This window comes from Ctenopharyngodon idella, chromosome 12, assembly GCF_019924925.1.
Source record: "Ctenopharyngodon idella isolate HZGC_01 chromosome 12, HZGC01, whole genome shotgun sequence".
Lineage (NCBI taxonomy): Eukaryota > Metazoa > Chordata > Actinopteri > Cypriniformes > Xenocyprididae > Ctenopharyngodon > Ctenopharyngodon idella.
Window position 1 is genome coordinate 11,203,412 of NC_067231.1, and position 15,385 is coordinate 11,218,796.

General features: G+C 36.6%; 1 protein-coding gene across 1 annotated transcript; it reads left to right on the top strand.

Annotated features, from left to right (window-relative positions):
• Positions 1 to 539: 539 nt before the first annotated feature.
• On the top strand, positions 540 to 4,806 carry LOC127523964 (CMRF35-like molecule 5). The gene is made up of 6 exons (XM_051915215.1): positions 540 to 687; positions 818 to 1,141; positions 1,683 to 1,796; positions 1,915 to 2,010; positions 3,342 to 3,397; positions 3,510 to 4,806. The coding sequence occupies exons 1-6, from the start codon at positions 645 to 647 to the stop codon at positions 3,753 to 3,755; spliced, it is 879 nt and encodes a 292-aa protein (XP_051771175.1). The 5' UTR covers positions 540 to 644; the 3' UTR covers positions 3,756 to 4,806.
• Positions 4,807 to 15,385: the final 10,579 nt, after the last annotated feature.

Here is a 15,385-nt window from a genome sequence, read left to right on the forward strand (position 1 = left end):
CTGTATTCATTATACACAGCTTGTTTATACTTGAGACGAGTTTTAAAGTCAGTTTAAGTACTTTAATAAGGTTAATTGTATCGTTCAATAAGAGTATGACAAATTTTCTTCGATATTATGAAATATTTCATACTCCTGAGTAACTAAATTAATTTCAGGTTGTTCCTTCAGTGCCTCATTTGTTGCTTGATCATACAATTAAAGTCATGCAATTATAAATTAAAGTAATTTAAAATTCTCATTGCATTAGATAACAAAATATCAAATCAAGTGGCTTTTTTTTTCAAGAAACATGCAACTGATTAAAAGATTTTGAGTGAAATTAGTGAAGAGAAAAGATCCTGCAGAGTTTGATATTATATCTATGCAATGACATTAACATTTTAGGTGTGAAGTGTCTAAATACTTTCTGAGACCCCATAAAAAATAACACTGACACATTGTTCTGAGCTAGAGCTGTGGTTATATTGTTTTGACACGCACTTAATGTTTTAGAGATATTTTAGGACGTGGGAATGGATATGGAGATTAAAGGGAAAGGAGAAGTTAAGCATTGCACAATACTGTGTGTCAGTACGGAAGAAAGAGACGTTTGTCAGTGTTTAAGGATTTTATTTAGTCAAAAAGTGCCGTAAATCTTAACCATGTGGAACTTTGTTCTTCTTCTCTGGTCCTGCATTCATATCGGTGAGTTCAAGACTTATATAACTGTTTTGTGATTTCCCTGGTTTTCCACTGGTCTTGTATTCTGCAATCAGCAGTCCGTAGTTCTTTATGATAAATATGCCAATCCTGGATAATGATATTTGTGTTTCAGCTGTTGTTGTAGGAGCTCCAGATACAGTTACAGGACACAGAGGAGAGAGAGTTGAGATCAGATGCTCATATGAATCTGGATATGAATCAAATTCAAAGTATTTTTGTAAAGGCGAGTGCTTCATTGGATTTAAAAACATCATGGTTAAATCAGGATCTCCAGCTAAAGACGAGAGATTCTCTCTGACTGACGACACGACGAACAGAGTTTTCACCGTCACCATCACTGATCTGAGAACAGAGGATGAAGGACAATACTGGTGTGCTGTGAAGAGGACTTTAAATACTGATGTCTATTCAGAGATTTTGTTGCTGGTAAAACAGGGTAAGTGATTAATGTGACCTCCTAATCTATTATAGAAATGTAAATGAATCAGCAGCAGATATCGGAGGTTGCGCTGCACACACAGAAACATTCAGAAGAAAAGAAACTTGTCAATGCTCTCCTGCAATTTTTATATCAATAAATTAGCTTCGTCATTTAATTGCTTAATTATATTCCTTAGCAATGAGGTGATCGCTGTTTTTGAAGTAATTAACCTGACAGTACTGTCAGAGACACTGCACAGACACAAGTAATTTACACACACACACACACACCCCTCTCTTCATGTCTATTGATAATTCTTCAAATAAGTGTAGTCTTACTGCACAGCTTTATCTTTATGTGTGTCTGATTTAAAGTGGGATGTATGATAGATCTTTATCCTACGAGCCAAATTTTGTGCTGCAAACATAAATTACAGCTTTAACTTGTCAGTGCTGGCAAGTGGTCATGGTGTGTGTAACAACTGTATCCATTTTAGCTCGCTAATGTATTAGTATAAAAACTGAACTCTCGTCCATCTTTATTGTCACCCTCTTAGATAAGATGACTGAAGTTTCAACTATCAGCCCATTTTTATCTACAAGCACATGTGTTTCATCAGATAAATTGACTCCTGAAACCCCTTTACCCCAAACTTATTCACTTGACACAGGTAAACGTCTCCACTCACCTCACTGCTTTTTTCTCTCATGTAAACATCATTCATTTAATCTTGTGAACCAATTGAAAAGTGTATATATTTATTTAATTATATATTTTTTTATTCTCAGGTTTATTTGGTATCATCATCGCAGGAGTTTTGGTTTTGCTCCTGATAGGTGCTATATTGCTTATTGTGGCCATACGAAAGAAAAAGCAGACTCGTGGTAATATTTTTCAATCACATTTATTTCTACAGAACATTTAAAAACAACACATGTTGGCCGAAGTGCTTTACATACCAGGACCTAACAAATCCTACACCTTAAGAGCATAAATAAAAAGTTAAAAAGATTTTTTAATTGAGATTTAAAAACATTGAGATTGGTGCAGGATCTAATATAGAGAGGTAATCTATTCCAGAGATGAGGAGTTGCAACAGATTTACTAAAGACACACAGTGAAAAATCAGTGCTGAAAAGGTCTGGACACAGTTATTTTTGCAACTGACCTTATTGCATATATATTTGTAGGGGTTTCCCTTTCAGATGCAAAATTTATGGGAGGAGAGTATTTAAATGAATCAATGCAACACGATTTACTAAAGTTTGCGCTTGTCAAATTCTAGCATTTACACCATTATTTAACTCCCCAAAAAAGCAAGTCTTAACCCATATGCTAATTTGCACTCTCTTGGTAGATTGCGTCGGTCATTATGGAAATGATCCAGCTGCGTCTGTGTTCATTAATGTGCACGTTCACCCGCAGAAAAAAACCCTGCAGAACTTTCCACTCCCATCTGCGCTTTTATGGGATTGCGCTCTTATGTTAATTTGCCTGTTTAGTAAATCTGGCCCCAAAACTCCATACTTGGCTATGTACCTTAGTTTTGAAGAGGTTGAACTTGGCGATAAAGCTGAGTGTCATCTACATGTATGTGCATATATTGTGTTTCTGACAAATATTGGCCAAAAGAAGCATATAAATTGAGAATAAAACTGTACCCAGTATAGATCCTTGTGGAACCCCACATTTAATGGGACCAGAAGAGGAAGAACATTTTCCAAATCGACAGAAAGCATTTTCCCTTTAAGATACGAAACAAACCAATTAAGAACATTCCCTTGAGTCCCTGCCCACAATCTTAAACGCTCTAACAGGATTTCATGTACTATAGTGTCAAATGCTGCTGTAAGATCAAGTAAAACTAAGACTGCACACTTTTCTTGAATCAACAGCCAGCAACAAACAATATATGAACAACATGTGAGTAAATAAAATCTACATTACTGATGTTTCACCAGTGAATTTGGACAGTGTAGCGGTTTATAGTCCCTAATGTAGGGATGAAATCTGATCTAATCATTCAGATTAAAACTACTGGGTTTGTAAATTGGATTACATGTTTTCTTATTGTTCAGATTCTTTTTTAGTCAGATTATTTCTGTCTAAACAAAACAATTGAGACGTTGACACAATGTCTGGATTCAAGCTAACATGAAGGACTGAATTTAAATAGTGTAAGTTTTGAAACTTATATAACATTCATCTGTCACAGGTCTGGTCTCCTCCTCCACTGAAGGGGTTTATCTGACATTAGGAAAAGGAGCAGAGGTGAGTCAGGATCATCTTCATTGAACATGTCCATCATAAACTGTAGTCAAGTCAAGGTTCACTTTCTTGCTCAATAATGATGAAGCAATCATTTCCTCCTTCACATTTACAGAATGAATATGATGAAGGGAACCCGACTGTCCTGCCGAACTCACACACAGCTCAAAGTGATAATATTTCTGCAGAAAATGAGTTTCACAGACCTGTGAATACAGAACCAGCCGACACAGTGACAAACAGTCTGAATCTGGATCAGATCTACTCAGCCAGTAGACAGAGTCACATTTATCAGAGTCTTACAGCTGATTCTGCTCAAGAAGAGCCGATCTATCACAACACTGATCGAATGACTGACTGAACACTAACACCTCATCAGTCAGACTACACCATAGTTTTGTCTGTTGTGACCCATTCTTGACTCATAAATTCTTGTCGTGTAGTGGACAAGAAATATGTTAGACTCTACGTTGCTTCACAACCAACCATTTGCCTGTCTTTATCTATGTGTGTGATGTCACCAAGAAGGCGAAACTAGCGACTGACTTCCAGAAATGAGCGTAAACAAATCATGGCTACTGAAGCGGTGTGTATTAGCTTAATGCTAATTCCAGTACTCACTGGGTTGCTGAAGCGCCTTCGCTATCATTTGCCAGCATTTGTTACTAACATTTCCTCCATTGCATAATTCCACCTAGCAGCCCCAATACCATTGTCTCTCTTTTGTTTCACCATGTTTGAAAGCTGTGTACAGAAGAGCTTCTGTGCTGCTATTGGTCAACATCACAACTGAAAAATTTAAACATGCTATTCTTTCTGTCGGGACGTTGTGAAGTGTCGCAGTGGTTGTCGTCCACCATGACACACTATACAACATAAAATGATTGATTCTTGTGTCCTGACACTTACGAAACACCACAACACCCTACATTAAATGGATCATGCTAAAATCAGACTGATATTGTGTAATTTGATTTGATTAAAACATTTTGTTGCATATGAATGTAGTACTATATAACTTGAAAAATATTAGTTTAAGAAATATATAAATGTAATTTTTTTATTTTTTTTTTTTTTCCTCTTTCGTAAACTCAGTAAATGTACTGTAAAGAGCAATGTTCACTAATTAGGGAGTGGCTAATCAGGACAATGAAATCATGACGCTATTGATTGGCTGCAGTCTCAAATCTTCACTAATGGCTTTCCTGAGCTGTGACATTAAAGACAACACACAACTGTAATATCATGACATATCTTCAATTTAAATGTTGCAACTACAAAAATGTATGCACTTCATTTGTTATATCAGTCATTATAGTCTTCAGTAGATTAATGTTAGACTGTGCATCACTTTGCCATCATATTTTGTTTTTGTAACCTCAGTGATGTAATAAAGATGTATGGAAGTGTAATACGTTGCTTTGGTTCAATTTCATATGTTGTCCATCAGAGGTCAGTGTGGAAAGGACTCACTGAAATGTTTCATATGCTCAAGTTTTTTTTTATTATTTTTGTTCAGGCAGTGTCAGGGTTCTGTCACCTCGGTCTAGTGTGTTTCTTAGTGTTGTGACAGGGCTCTGACACTCCCGTATTCTTACTGGTCATTACTGGTCATGTGCTTGTGTGTGATTTCATGTTTGATGTGACAAACAAGGCAGGTGACGAGGGAGGACAGGTAGGGAAACTGAACCAATAATCAGGTAGAAAGATGGGTGGGGTCAGACAATAGACAGGAGAGCACATGGCACAGGGAAGCATAACAAGACAAGCCATGTGCTCTCCTGTCTACTGTCTGACCCCACCCATCTTTTTACCTGATTATTAGTTCAGTGCATGCAAGTGTGTTAAAATCACTAGATGGATTTTTACATATTTGAGGTGACTGTCGTGAGTTTATGGTTTCACACGAGAGGAACACTGTTACGCGACTGACCTTTATGCCAATTGTTATTTACAAGTATTTTTGTAAAGGCGAGTGCATCATTGGAAATAAAGACATCATGGTTGAATCAGGATCTCCAGATAAAGACGAGAGATTCTCTCTGACTGACGACACGACGAACAGAGTTTTCACCGTCACCATCACTGATCTGAGAACAGAGGATGAAGGACAATACTGGTGTGCTGTGAAGAGGACTTTACCTTATGTCTATTCAGAGATTATGTTGCTGGTTAAACTTGGTAAGTGATTCATGTGACATACACTATGTCACTTGAATATTTCTATAGTAGAAATTTACGTGGAAATCTGTCAGCTGGTTCATATTATTATATAAAGGTAAATGTACTGCTTAATTCGTGGTTAAATGCAGTTTTCAGATTAGTGTGCGAATATACAAGCGTAATATCCAAATTCAGATTGATCTATGCTTTGTCTGGATGACGTCTGTTATTTCTTAACCTGACAGGTAAACATCTCTCCACATCTCACTGTCCATCTCACGCTCTGTCAGAACAGGAAGTCAAAGGTCTGACAGATAGTTGTCATGGCAACACAACTTTCAATAAAAGACTCATATCTGTCTTATTTAATGTATTAGTCTTTGATTTAGTCATTGTATTTTTATTTTGATTCTCTGATACTCCTGACTTTCCTCTTGTGTTTTTCAGGTTCAGTTGTGATTATTGTCACTGCGGATGCTTTGGTTTTACTCCTGATAGCAGTTCCACTGATTATAGTGGCAGTGAGAAAGAAAAAGAAGAATAAAGTAAATATTTTACACTTAATGCTTGGTTTGGTTTAGGATGGCATGCATGAGCATTGAAATAAATTATATGATCATTTTAAATGATAAAATAATTATAAATTGTTTTGAAAAAGTGTCTAATAAAGACTAACCGGTCTGCTATATCAAAGTGTTTTATGAACTGGTGAGTCAGCAGAAACGGATGATTATGGTTATTTATTTCACTCAATGTTTACAGTAGTTATTGACTAGCAGATTCACTGAAACACAGATTTTATTTCTTGCACTGGAACAATACTGATTGCAGTGATCTTCAGACATTGAATCTCCAGCAGCTCATGTTTGAATGATCATATTCATGTTTAAACTATAAATAGATTCACACTGATTTAGTTATTTTCTCTATTCATGAACTCTTGTTTCCTGTGACTGTAGATCAGCGACGCTGGACGTCACTGTAATCCAGAGGACAGAGACACAATAACAACTGTATTTTACAGCTGTGGTTCATAAACTATTATGTCATATGAGACTCAAGTACCGCTTCATCAGCAACTCAAATTCCAATTAATTATATTAATATAAAATACAATGTATTATAAAATAATAAAATATATTAACCTCTCCCCCTCTTCATTTTAATCATCCTATTGAACATCTGCATATATTATGGTGTTAAAAATAAATCATAAGCATGTTTTGTCTTTTATAGAGAGTCCAGAAAGATGGTTTTATTGTGACTATCATTACTGCTGCAGTTTAACATGATCCTGATGTGTTTACAGCTGATGTTCACAAAGAAATGTATTATTTTACCAGTCTGAATGTTTCATCAGGTACTTACATTGCTCATTCTACAGCTTCATGGACTAATCAAATAACTTATTTTGTAATGCAAGTGTAAATTTTTAATTATTTTATATATTTTATTTGTTGCTGTTTATCTGTACATGGTGTTCCTGGTCAGATGTTAAATTCAGAGGTTCAAGGTTTGTCAGGTTAGTTTCATCTGTTCACCCCTGCTGGTAAATGTCATAACTGCATCTGTTGTCATAAAGCATCTTTCATCATTGATGACTATTCAAAAGTAGCTGTATATACTATTAACATTTTTCGGTTACACTTTATTTTAAGGTGTCTTTGTTAGTACTTAAATGTATAATTACAGTGTGAGTAATATTAAGTAACTACATGTACTTACTATAGGGTTAGGATTAGGGTATGGTTTGGTTTAGGGTTAGTTGCATGTAATTATGCATAATTTATAGTTATTACTATAGTAATTACATGTAACATATGTAACAATGACACTGTAAAATAAAGTGTTACCCATTTTTCCATAAGTGGTTAATTATGCTTGTACTTAACCTGTTGAAATGTACAAAATGTAATTTAGTTGTAGAAAAAGAGCAAAAGGGCATCAGAAATCACTCAAACATGTTAAAGACAGATGGAAACAGAGAGGACAGGAAACAGGTTGTGATTCATGAATTCACAGCTTATTTCCTGGTCAAAACTGAGAGGCGTTTTCAGACCAAATGCCACACGGAAACACAGACACACAGTCAGTGAACAGTGGAGTTTGACTCTCAACACGTGAGACGAGAAACAAATGTATTATTTTATTCTCCACTGATAGATGAGAGCAGTATTATTGGTATTTGAGTTTGAGAAAGTCATTTGAGGAACTGCTGAGAGTTTCTGAACTGAACTGATGAAGAAATGAAGTTTCCACTGACAGTTTCTGTGTTTCTGCTGACGGGTAAGAGCTCAAGATCTCTGATAAAAGTGTTTATTATCTATTATTATGTCGTGTTTTAACAGTGTGCATGAGTAAAGCAGTGTGTGTGTGTGTGTGTGTGTGTGTGTGTGTGTGTGTGTGTGTGTGTGTGTGTGTGTGTGTGTGATCAGTTCACTGTCTGTGGACATTACAGTGAGTGGAACGGAGGGAGAACCGGTGAGCATTAACTGCCCTTATCCAGGAGGATATGAAAACTCTTACAAATACTTCTACAAAGGAGTTTACAGAGAGAGTGTCATTATACTACAATCTCATGGAAAAAAGTCCTCACCCAGATTCTCACTGAAGGATGATCATCAGAACAGATCATTTACAGTGACCATCAGTGACCTGAAGATGGAAGATGCTGGACTGTACGGCTGTAGAGCTGGATGGGGAGAATATAAAATGATCCAGCTGAATGTGATCAGAGGTGCCTGATGTTCATTATTAAACAACAATCTGCTTCATCATGCTAATAATTATTTTATTAATATATTTGTTTCTCGTTTCTCAGCTCCACAGAGGCCAAGACCTGTCCAGATCTCAACATCCACCCTCCATCCAGGTGCCTGCTATTTAATATTAATCTTCCAGCTCAAGTTTCTCTTCACATAAATCCATGATTATGTGCATTAATGTGTCAGTATAACAGCTCAGTCTTTCTTCCCCTTCAGATCAAACTATCAGCTCATTTTCAAACACGCCGCCCTATCTGAGAACATCAGACACAAACCTACAATCCAGCAGCATCACGATCACAGACCATCAGATCATCTCTTCAACAGCTTCATCTTCTGCGAGTAATCTCTCAGTATCTTTTAATATGCACTTCTTCACCTGACACACGTCTCTCTGCACTATATTTCTCTCACATGAACTGAACTTTACATCACATCGTCCATCAGAACAGGAAGTGTTTGTCATGGCAACATGACTTTTAAAAATCCTCATATCCCTCTTTTTTCCCATCTTGTGTTTTTCAGTGATTATCGTCACTGCGGAGGCTTTAGCTTTACTCCTCATAGCAGTTCCACTGATTATAGTGGCTGTGAGAATGAAAAAGAAGAATAAAGGTAATATTTTACACTAAATAAGTCCTTTCCTTTGATGTTTTATCATTATCAACAAAAGTATGTATGATCACTGGATGAAATTATAAAGTTTTAGGGCCAGATTTACTAACAGCTTGCACCATGCCAAACCCTCTTTTGGGATTAAAAACTACTGCAGGACTTACTAAAGACACGCAGTGAAAAAGCAGTGCTAAAAAGGCATTCCCAGGGTTATTTTTGCAGCTGATCTTACTGCATATGTATTTGTAGAAGTTTCCCTTTCACACGCAAAATGACTGACGCAACTATGCCAAAAGTGCTTACAAATGTGCTCTCAGAACATGTGTAGAGTTGAATGTGGTTAGACAAAGAAGAAGGAAGTGTTCATTATTTAATTGCTGATGCTGCATGTCGTTCACTCAGTATAGAAGAGAAAGACAGTTATGTTTGTCACAGAGTTTGGTCTTTTATTTAAGAGAAACACTTGTCAAATTTATGAGAGTATTTAACACAATTTACTAAGGTTTAAGCTAGTAATTTTCACTGGTATTTGCAGCATTTTTTAACACCAAAAAAAAAAAAAAGCATGTCTTAAACCAGTCACTAATTTGCGCTGCTCTTGGTAGATTGTGTTGGTCATTATGGAAATGTGAGTGTCGTCAGTAGAGAACTTTCCACCCCATCTGTGTTTTTATGGGATTGTGCTCTTATGCTAAGGGCCAGATTTACTTGCATTAAAGTAATATCTAAGAAAGACTAATGTTGATCTCTTGTCAGGTGTGCTGTCGTCCATCGAAGCGTTTAATCCAGTGTTTTATGAACAGGTGAGGCATCAGAAACTGATGATTATGGTTATTTATTTCACTCAAGGTTTACAGTAGTAATTGTGTTAGCAGTTTCACTGAAACAGTCAGATTTTATTTCTTGCTCAACACTGTAATGACACCGAAACAGACTGTGATGGCAGTGATCTTGGGCACACTAAATCTTGATTATATTTATGTGTTAATTCAATTAAAGACAAATCTATTTATAGTTTTATTTTCTCTGTTAACTACTAATTAATGTTTCCTGTGACTGTAGATCAAAGACACTGGACGTCACTGTAATCCAGAGGACAGAGACACAATAACAACTGTATTTTACAGCCTTGTTTCCTAAACTATTGTCATATGAGACAGTTCATTTCAACTAATATATAATATAATATAACATAATATAATATAATATATCAATGAGCCAAAGCATTATGACCACCTGCTTAATATGCTGTTGGCCTGTGTACTGCCAAAACAGTGCAGACTCCCCAAGGCATGGACTCTGAAGGTGTGCTATTGTATCTGGCACCAAGATATTAGCAGCAGATCATTTAAGTCCTGTAGGTTGTGAGGTGGGGCCACTGTGGATTGAACTTTGTTGGTCCAGCACATCCCACAGATGCACAGTTGTATTGAGATCTGGGGAATTTAGAGGCCAGGGAAACACCTTGAACACTTCATCATGTTCCTCAAACCTTTCCTGAACAATGTGCTGTGTGGCAGGGAGTACTATCCTGCTGAAAGAGCCACTTCCACCAGGGATCGCCATTGACATGAAGTGGTGGACCTGGTCTACAGCAATGTTTAGGTAGGTGGCACATGTCAAATTTATGTCCACACGAATGGCCGGACCCAGGGTTTCCCAGCAGAACATTGCCCAGGGCATCACACTCCCTCCTCCACCGGCTTGATATCGTCCCACAGTGCATCCTAGTGCCATCACTTCATTAAATTTTGTGTGACTTGTGCTGTAGTAGACCTTCTGTTGGTTTGGACCAGACAGGATAGCCTTCGTTTCCTCATGCATCTATGAGCCTTGGGAGCCCAACACCACCAGTTTGTGGTTTGTCCCTCCATGGACCACTGAGGGTAAATTCTCACCACTGTTGACCAGGAGCAACACACAAGCCTTTGCGTTTCAGAGATACTGATCCAGCTGCCTTGCCATAATAATTGGGCCCTTGTCAAAGTCGCTTAGATCTTTATTCCTGCTCATTTCTCCTGCATCCAACATGTTGATAATGAGAACTGATTGTTTGATTACCATCTAATCTACCGAGACCAATATGTGGGTTTATTAGAAGATGATCAACGATATTCCTTCAGCCGTGACTGCTCATAATGTTTTGGCTCTTAAGTGTATACTACATAAGCACATTAAGAACCAAGAGAAATCATCTTTATCCTACGCATAATTTCCATCATTTTACTTAACATGAGTCATAATTGAGCTTGTTTTGTGTAGAAAGATCAGATTCATATTCATGACTTGATTGTTTGGTCTTTTGTGTTTTTTTATTGTAGTTATGATTAATGTGACAGTTTTATATTTGATTCTGTTGTGTTTACAGCTGATGTACACAAATATGGATCATATAAATGTATTCTCATTATATACTTTCATTCTGCAGTTCAATGGACAAATTAAATCTAGTTATTCTGGATTGCAAGTGGAACATGTGTCTTTTTTCATTATTGTGTATGTCTGTAGTTATTAATGTGTAACCACATAACTCTTCCTTTAAGCAAGGGTGACCAAAAAAGCAAACTATAATGTACTCGGGGGAAAAAAAAAAAAAAAAAAAAAGGAACTCATATCTCAAAAAGAGATTATTAATACAAATAAATAAACCAATATGTCAAAATGAACTTAATCAAAGTTCATTCCCACTCAAAAGATATTAATAACAAGCCAACCCTCTATAAACCGCAATAAAATCCCAGCTTCGTCACACAAAATGATTTGAAATAAAAAAGAGAAAAGTAAAGTACATAAATACCCCTAAAATCATATTACACAGAAAGTACCACACACTCAAAAAAAAAAAAAACAAAAAAAAAAAAAAAGTACTGCAAACTAAAAATTAACTCCACCGCAAACATAAGCCTCATGCAAATTAACAGTTTGTGTGTTTTAAAGCATCAATATAGTATAAGGAGTATAAAGATTGGCTGGCAACACGAGGCTGGGAAGTGATAAACAAACAGAAAACACACTGCTAGCCAGTCCAGTTCACAACAACAACCATAAACTCTAAACTCATAAACTGACGCACATGCAGGGACTGGCTAACTGAGGAAAAACAAAAAAACAATTAACAATACCCAAAAATAACCACAATACTTATTTTTCTTAAATCCCATTAAAATAATAAGATCAAGACACTATATAAAACTATATAAAAACCTCTACAATTAGCTGCAACACAGCCATCAACCGCAGACTAATTTCCGAGATCAAATAAGAACGGTGTCTGCAGTAAAAACATAATACCCTAATTTAGTAAAACAAGGCTTTGTGAATATGAAACAAAACAATCGTTATTTACTTAGCCTACCTGCTCACCAGACCATTGGCCTGTTGCATGAATAGTTGAACAACCTCTGAGTTTCAGAGTAGGTTTGGAGTTGACAAATCCAGAAAAATCCAACCTGGTTTAGATCAGGATCAACTGTTGCACAACGCTCTAAACTGTCTCTGTCAACTCAGGTTTAATCCAGAGTTTGCAAAGTGCGTGCACCTGAAGTGCGACATGTGCGGCAAACAGCCAATCACACGGAACAAGGAGAACGTCAGTTTGATTCACTTCTCGCAAGAGAGCCGTGCAATTCATGGCTGCATTCAGCCCTGACAAAACGTTGCAAAACGTTTTTTTTTTTAACGGAAACGGTGGTGCGTTGAACACCCTGTTCTGATGACACAAGAGTTGCAACTATGGCAGCTGAGAAGGCCATTCTTTGTGTTCTTTTTTAAGAATTTTCAGAGCCTGATGAAGTCGGTATAAATACGTGTTAAATACTGCAATACTACTGCAAAATACGCTCGATGTTACAGTCACTGCCCTTGCCATCTAGAATAAAAGAACATCCCAATCGAGTGAAGGGATTTGTGGAAACTGTGGTTCCTAATTATTGTGATCCAACATTTGCCTTTATGTTTATGATAGTGCGGCACGAAGAGAGTACTCTCGTATTCAAATATATACAAAGTAGCGACTACGCCACCCCAAACTTAATCAGCCAGGGAAATATCAACTAAGGGCACATAAGTTCGATTTCCTTCCCACAATCACCAAACAATGAGACGTGGATATGTACACAAAAAAAAAAAAAAAAAAAAAAAACCCAGCACAGCACTGTGGCCTGTTGCACAAAGCCTGTTTCAATTTCCCAGGTAAGTTCAAGATTAGTTTGAGCAAACTCTGGTTTTTCGGGTTTATGAAGGTGGATTGGTTTTTAGCGGGGTTTGTTGCTATAGTAACTGACCCTACACGGCTGACCTGCTCCGGAGCAGGTTTTATTCTGGGTTAGAGATTGCAAACCCAAACTCGACCAATCAGCTGTGAGTAAAGTGACATGTATCTGATGCAATAAAGCCCCTGTATCTCTCGCTCCAAATTAAATCAGTTTATAGTGAAAACATTTTAGAGACAACATTTCTCAACATTTGCTGTTAATTATTCAATATATTTATATTAAATAAATTAAAATTATGAATATTTCATGACATATTCATATAATTAGGCCGATTATATTAATTGACAATATTAAACTTTGCTTTTAAATTAAAATATATATAATACATGCATAATATAAAGCTTTTAAACAGATTAAGCTTACATGTATTCTTTTGAGCTCTTTGTGAAATATTAATTATTTAGTCTATTTGTTTGATTCACATGCATTGATATAGTCAGATATTTTCTTTCAGCTGCCTTTTCAAACTTTCACTGCAGCATCAGTGTTTATTCCTGCTTTGTAAATGCGTTTTATTTCATATTTTTCATAACAATCTCTTAATCTTCGGAAGCGACATGAATTGCGCGGCTCTCTTGCGAGAAGTGAATCAAACTGACGTTCTCCTTGTTCCATGTGATTGGCTGTTTGCCGCACGTGTTGCACTTCAGGTGCAAGCGCTTTGCAAACTCTGGATTAAACCTGAGTTGACAGAGAAAGTTTATACCGAGCGTTGTGCAACAGTTGATCCTGCAAACCTACTCTGCAAACTTCAACTGCAAACCTACTCTGAAACTCAGAGTTTGTTCAACTAGCTTCATGCAACAGGCCACTGGTTATGAGTCTCACCACAATAAACCAACAAAACACAACAGTCAAAAGATTTAACTGATCTTTACAAAAGGAAAACAAAAATAAATTATACTAAGGGCTCAAATATATATATATATATATATTATATATATATATATATATATACACACATACATACACACACACACACTTGGCTATCAAAACCAAAAACAAAATGACACTAAACAAAAACATCAAAGCTGTACAAATACAAGATTAACAAACATAATAATAATAATAATAATAATAATAATAATAATAAAGCAAAACAGCAGCGTTGAGACTAGGCCATGCAGCGATAGACCCCGCCCAATTTACAGGCCTAAAATACATAAAACAATTACATTAAAATAACATACCTTCAAGACGACCATAGGGACATAATGGGTTTACATGGGTTTACATTCCAACAACTTCCGGTTAGATATCCGGCAAACCAATTCCTTAAAGTTCACTGAACAGAAAAATAACACATCACACATACACCAAATAAACTCATTAGCATTCCGTGCACGCACCTGAAAAATACACTTTACGTACCTGACAGGAGAGCAGCAGTCCCTCACAGCACTCTGTGTTGTACATTCAAGCGATTTCTTTTCAAACAGGAACTCTACAGCAGTAACGCAGGGGAGCCAACCCTCGTAAGCAGTAATAAAGTAACCACGAACAGACACCAGCTGCACAGAAAAAAAGGTTTGTCAATAAACAATACAAATGCCAAACTATAGCCATGCTAAGCAAACACCTACCTCAGATAAAGCGACGGACTACCGGAAACCCAGACGCAACAATACGCGATATCACGCTAGCCTGGGGATGCCCTTTATATATATATACACACACCGCTCAATTAATACTCCTCACGGGGCGGAGATATCCATGAACGGAATTTCATCACAATTGTTTATGAAAGTATCACTCCACAATACAATAGCAAAATATATAAGTATAGTATTTTTATGTTACATTAATCAGTGTCTCGCACACCTTCCTAAGGAAAGGATATGGACCAGAAGACATTGCAATTACTAAATGATATTTAGACAGACTTAAAGAAGTTCTAGGTCTATACTTGTGCTCTTATTATTTACATTATTTTGCCATTAATGTAAATAAACATGTGCAAACAATATTCTTGCTCTTGTGAATTTATTTTGATGTTAATTACATTTACGAGCTGTGTCTTTAATACCACGTGGTTTATATACATGTTGCTGCTGATTGGGTTGACATTTTTGACACACCCACCAAACAAGAGGAAACGTATCTCAAACCCGTTGCACACCGTTTCCAGGAAACATGTTGTTCAACCCGGAAACCGTAGCAAAACGTTACGCACC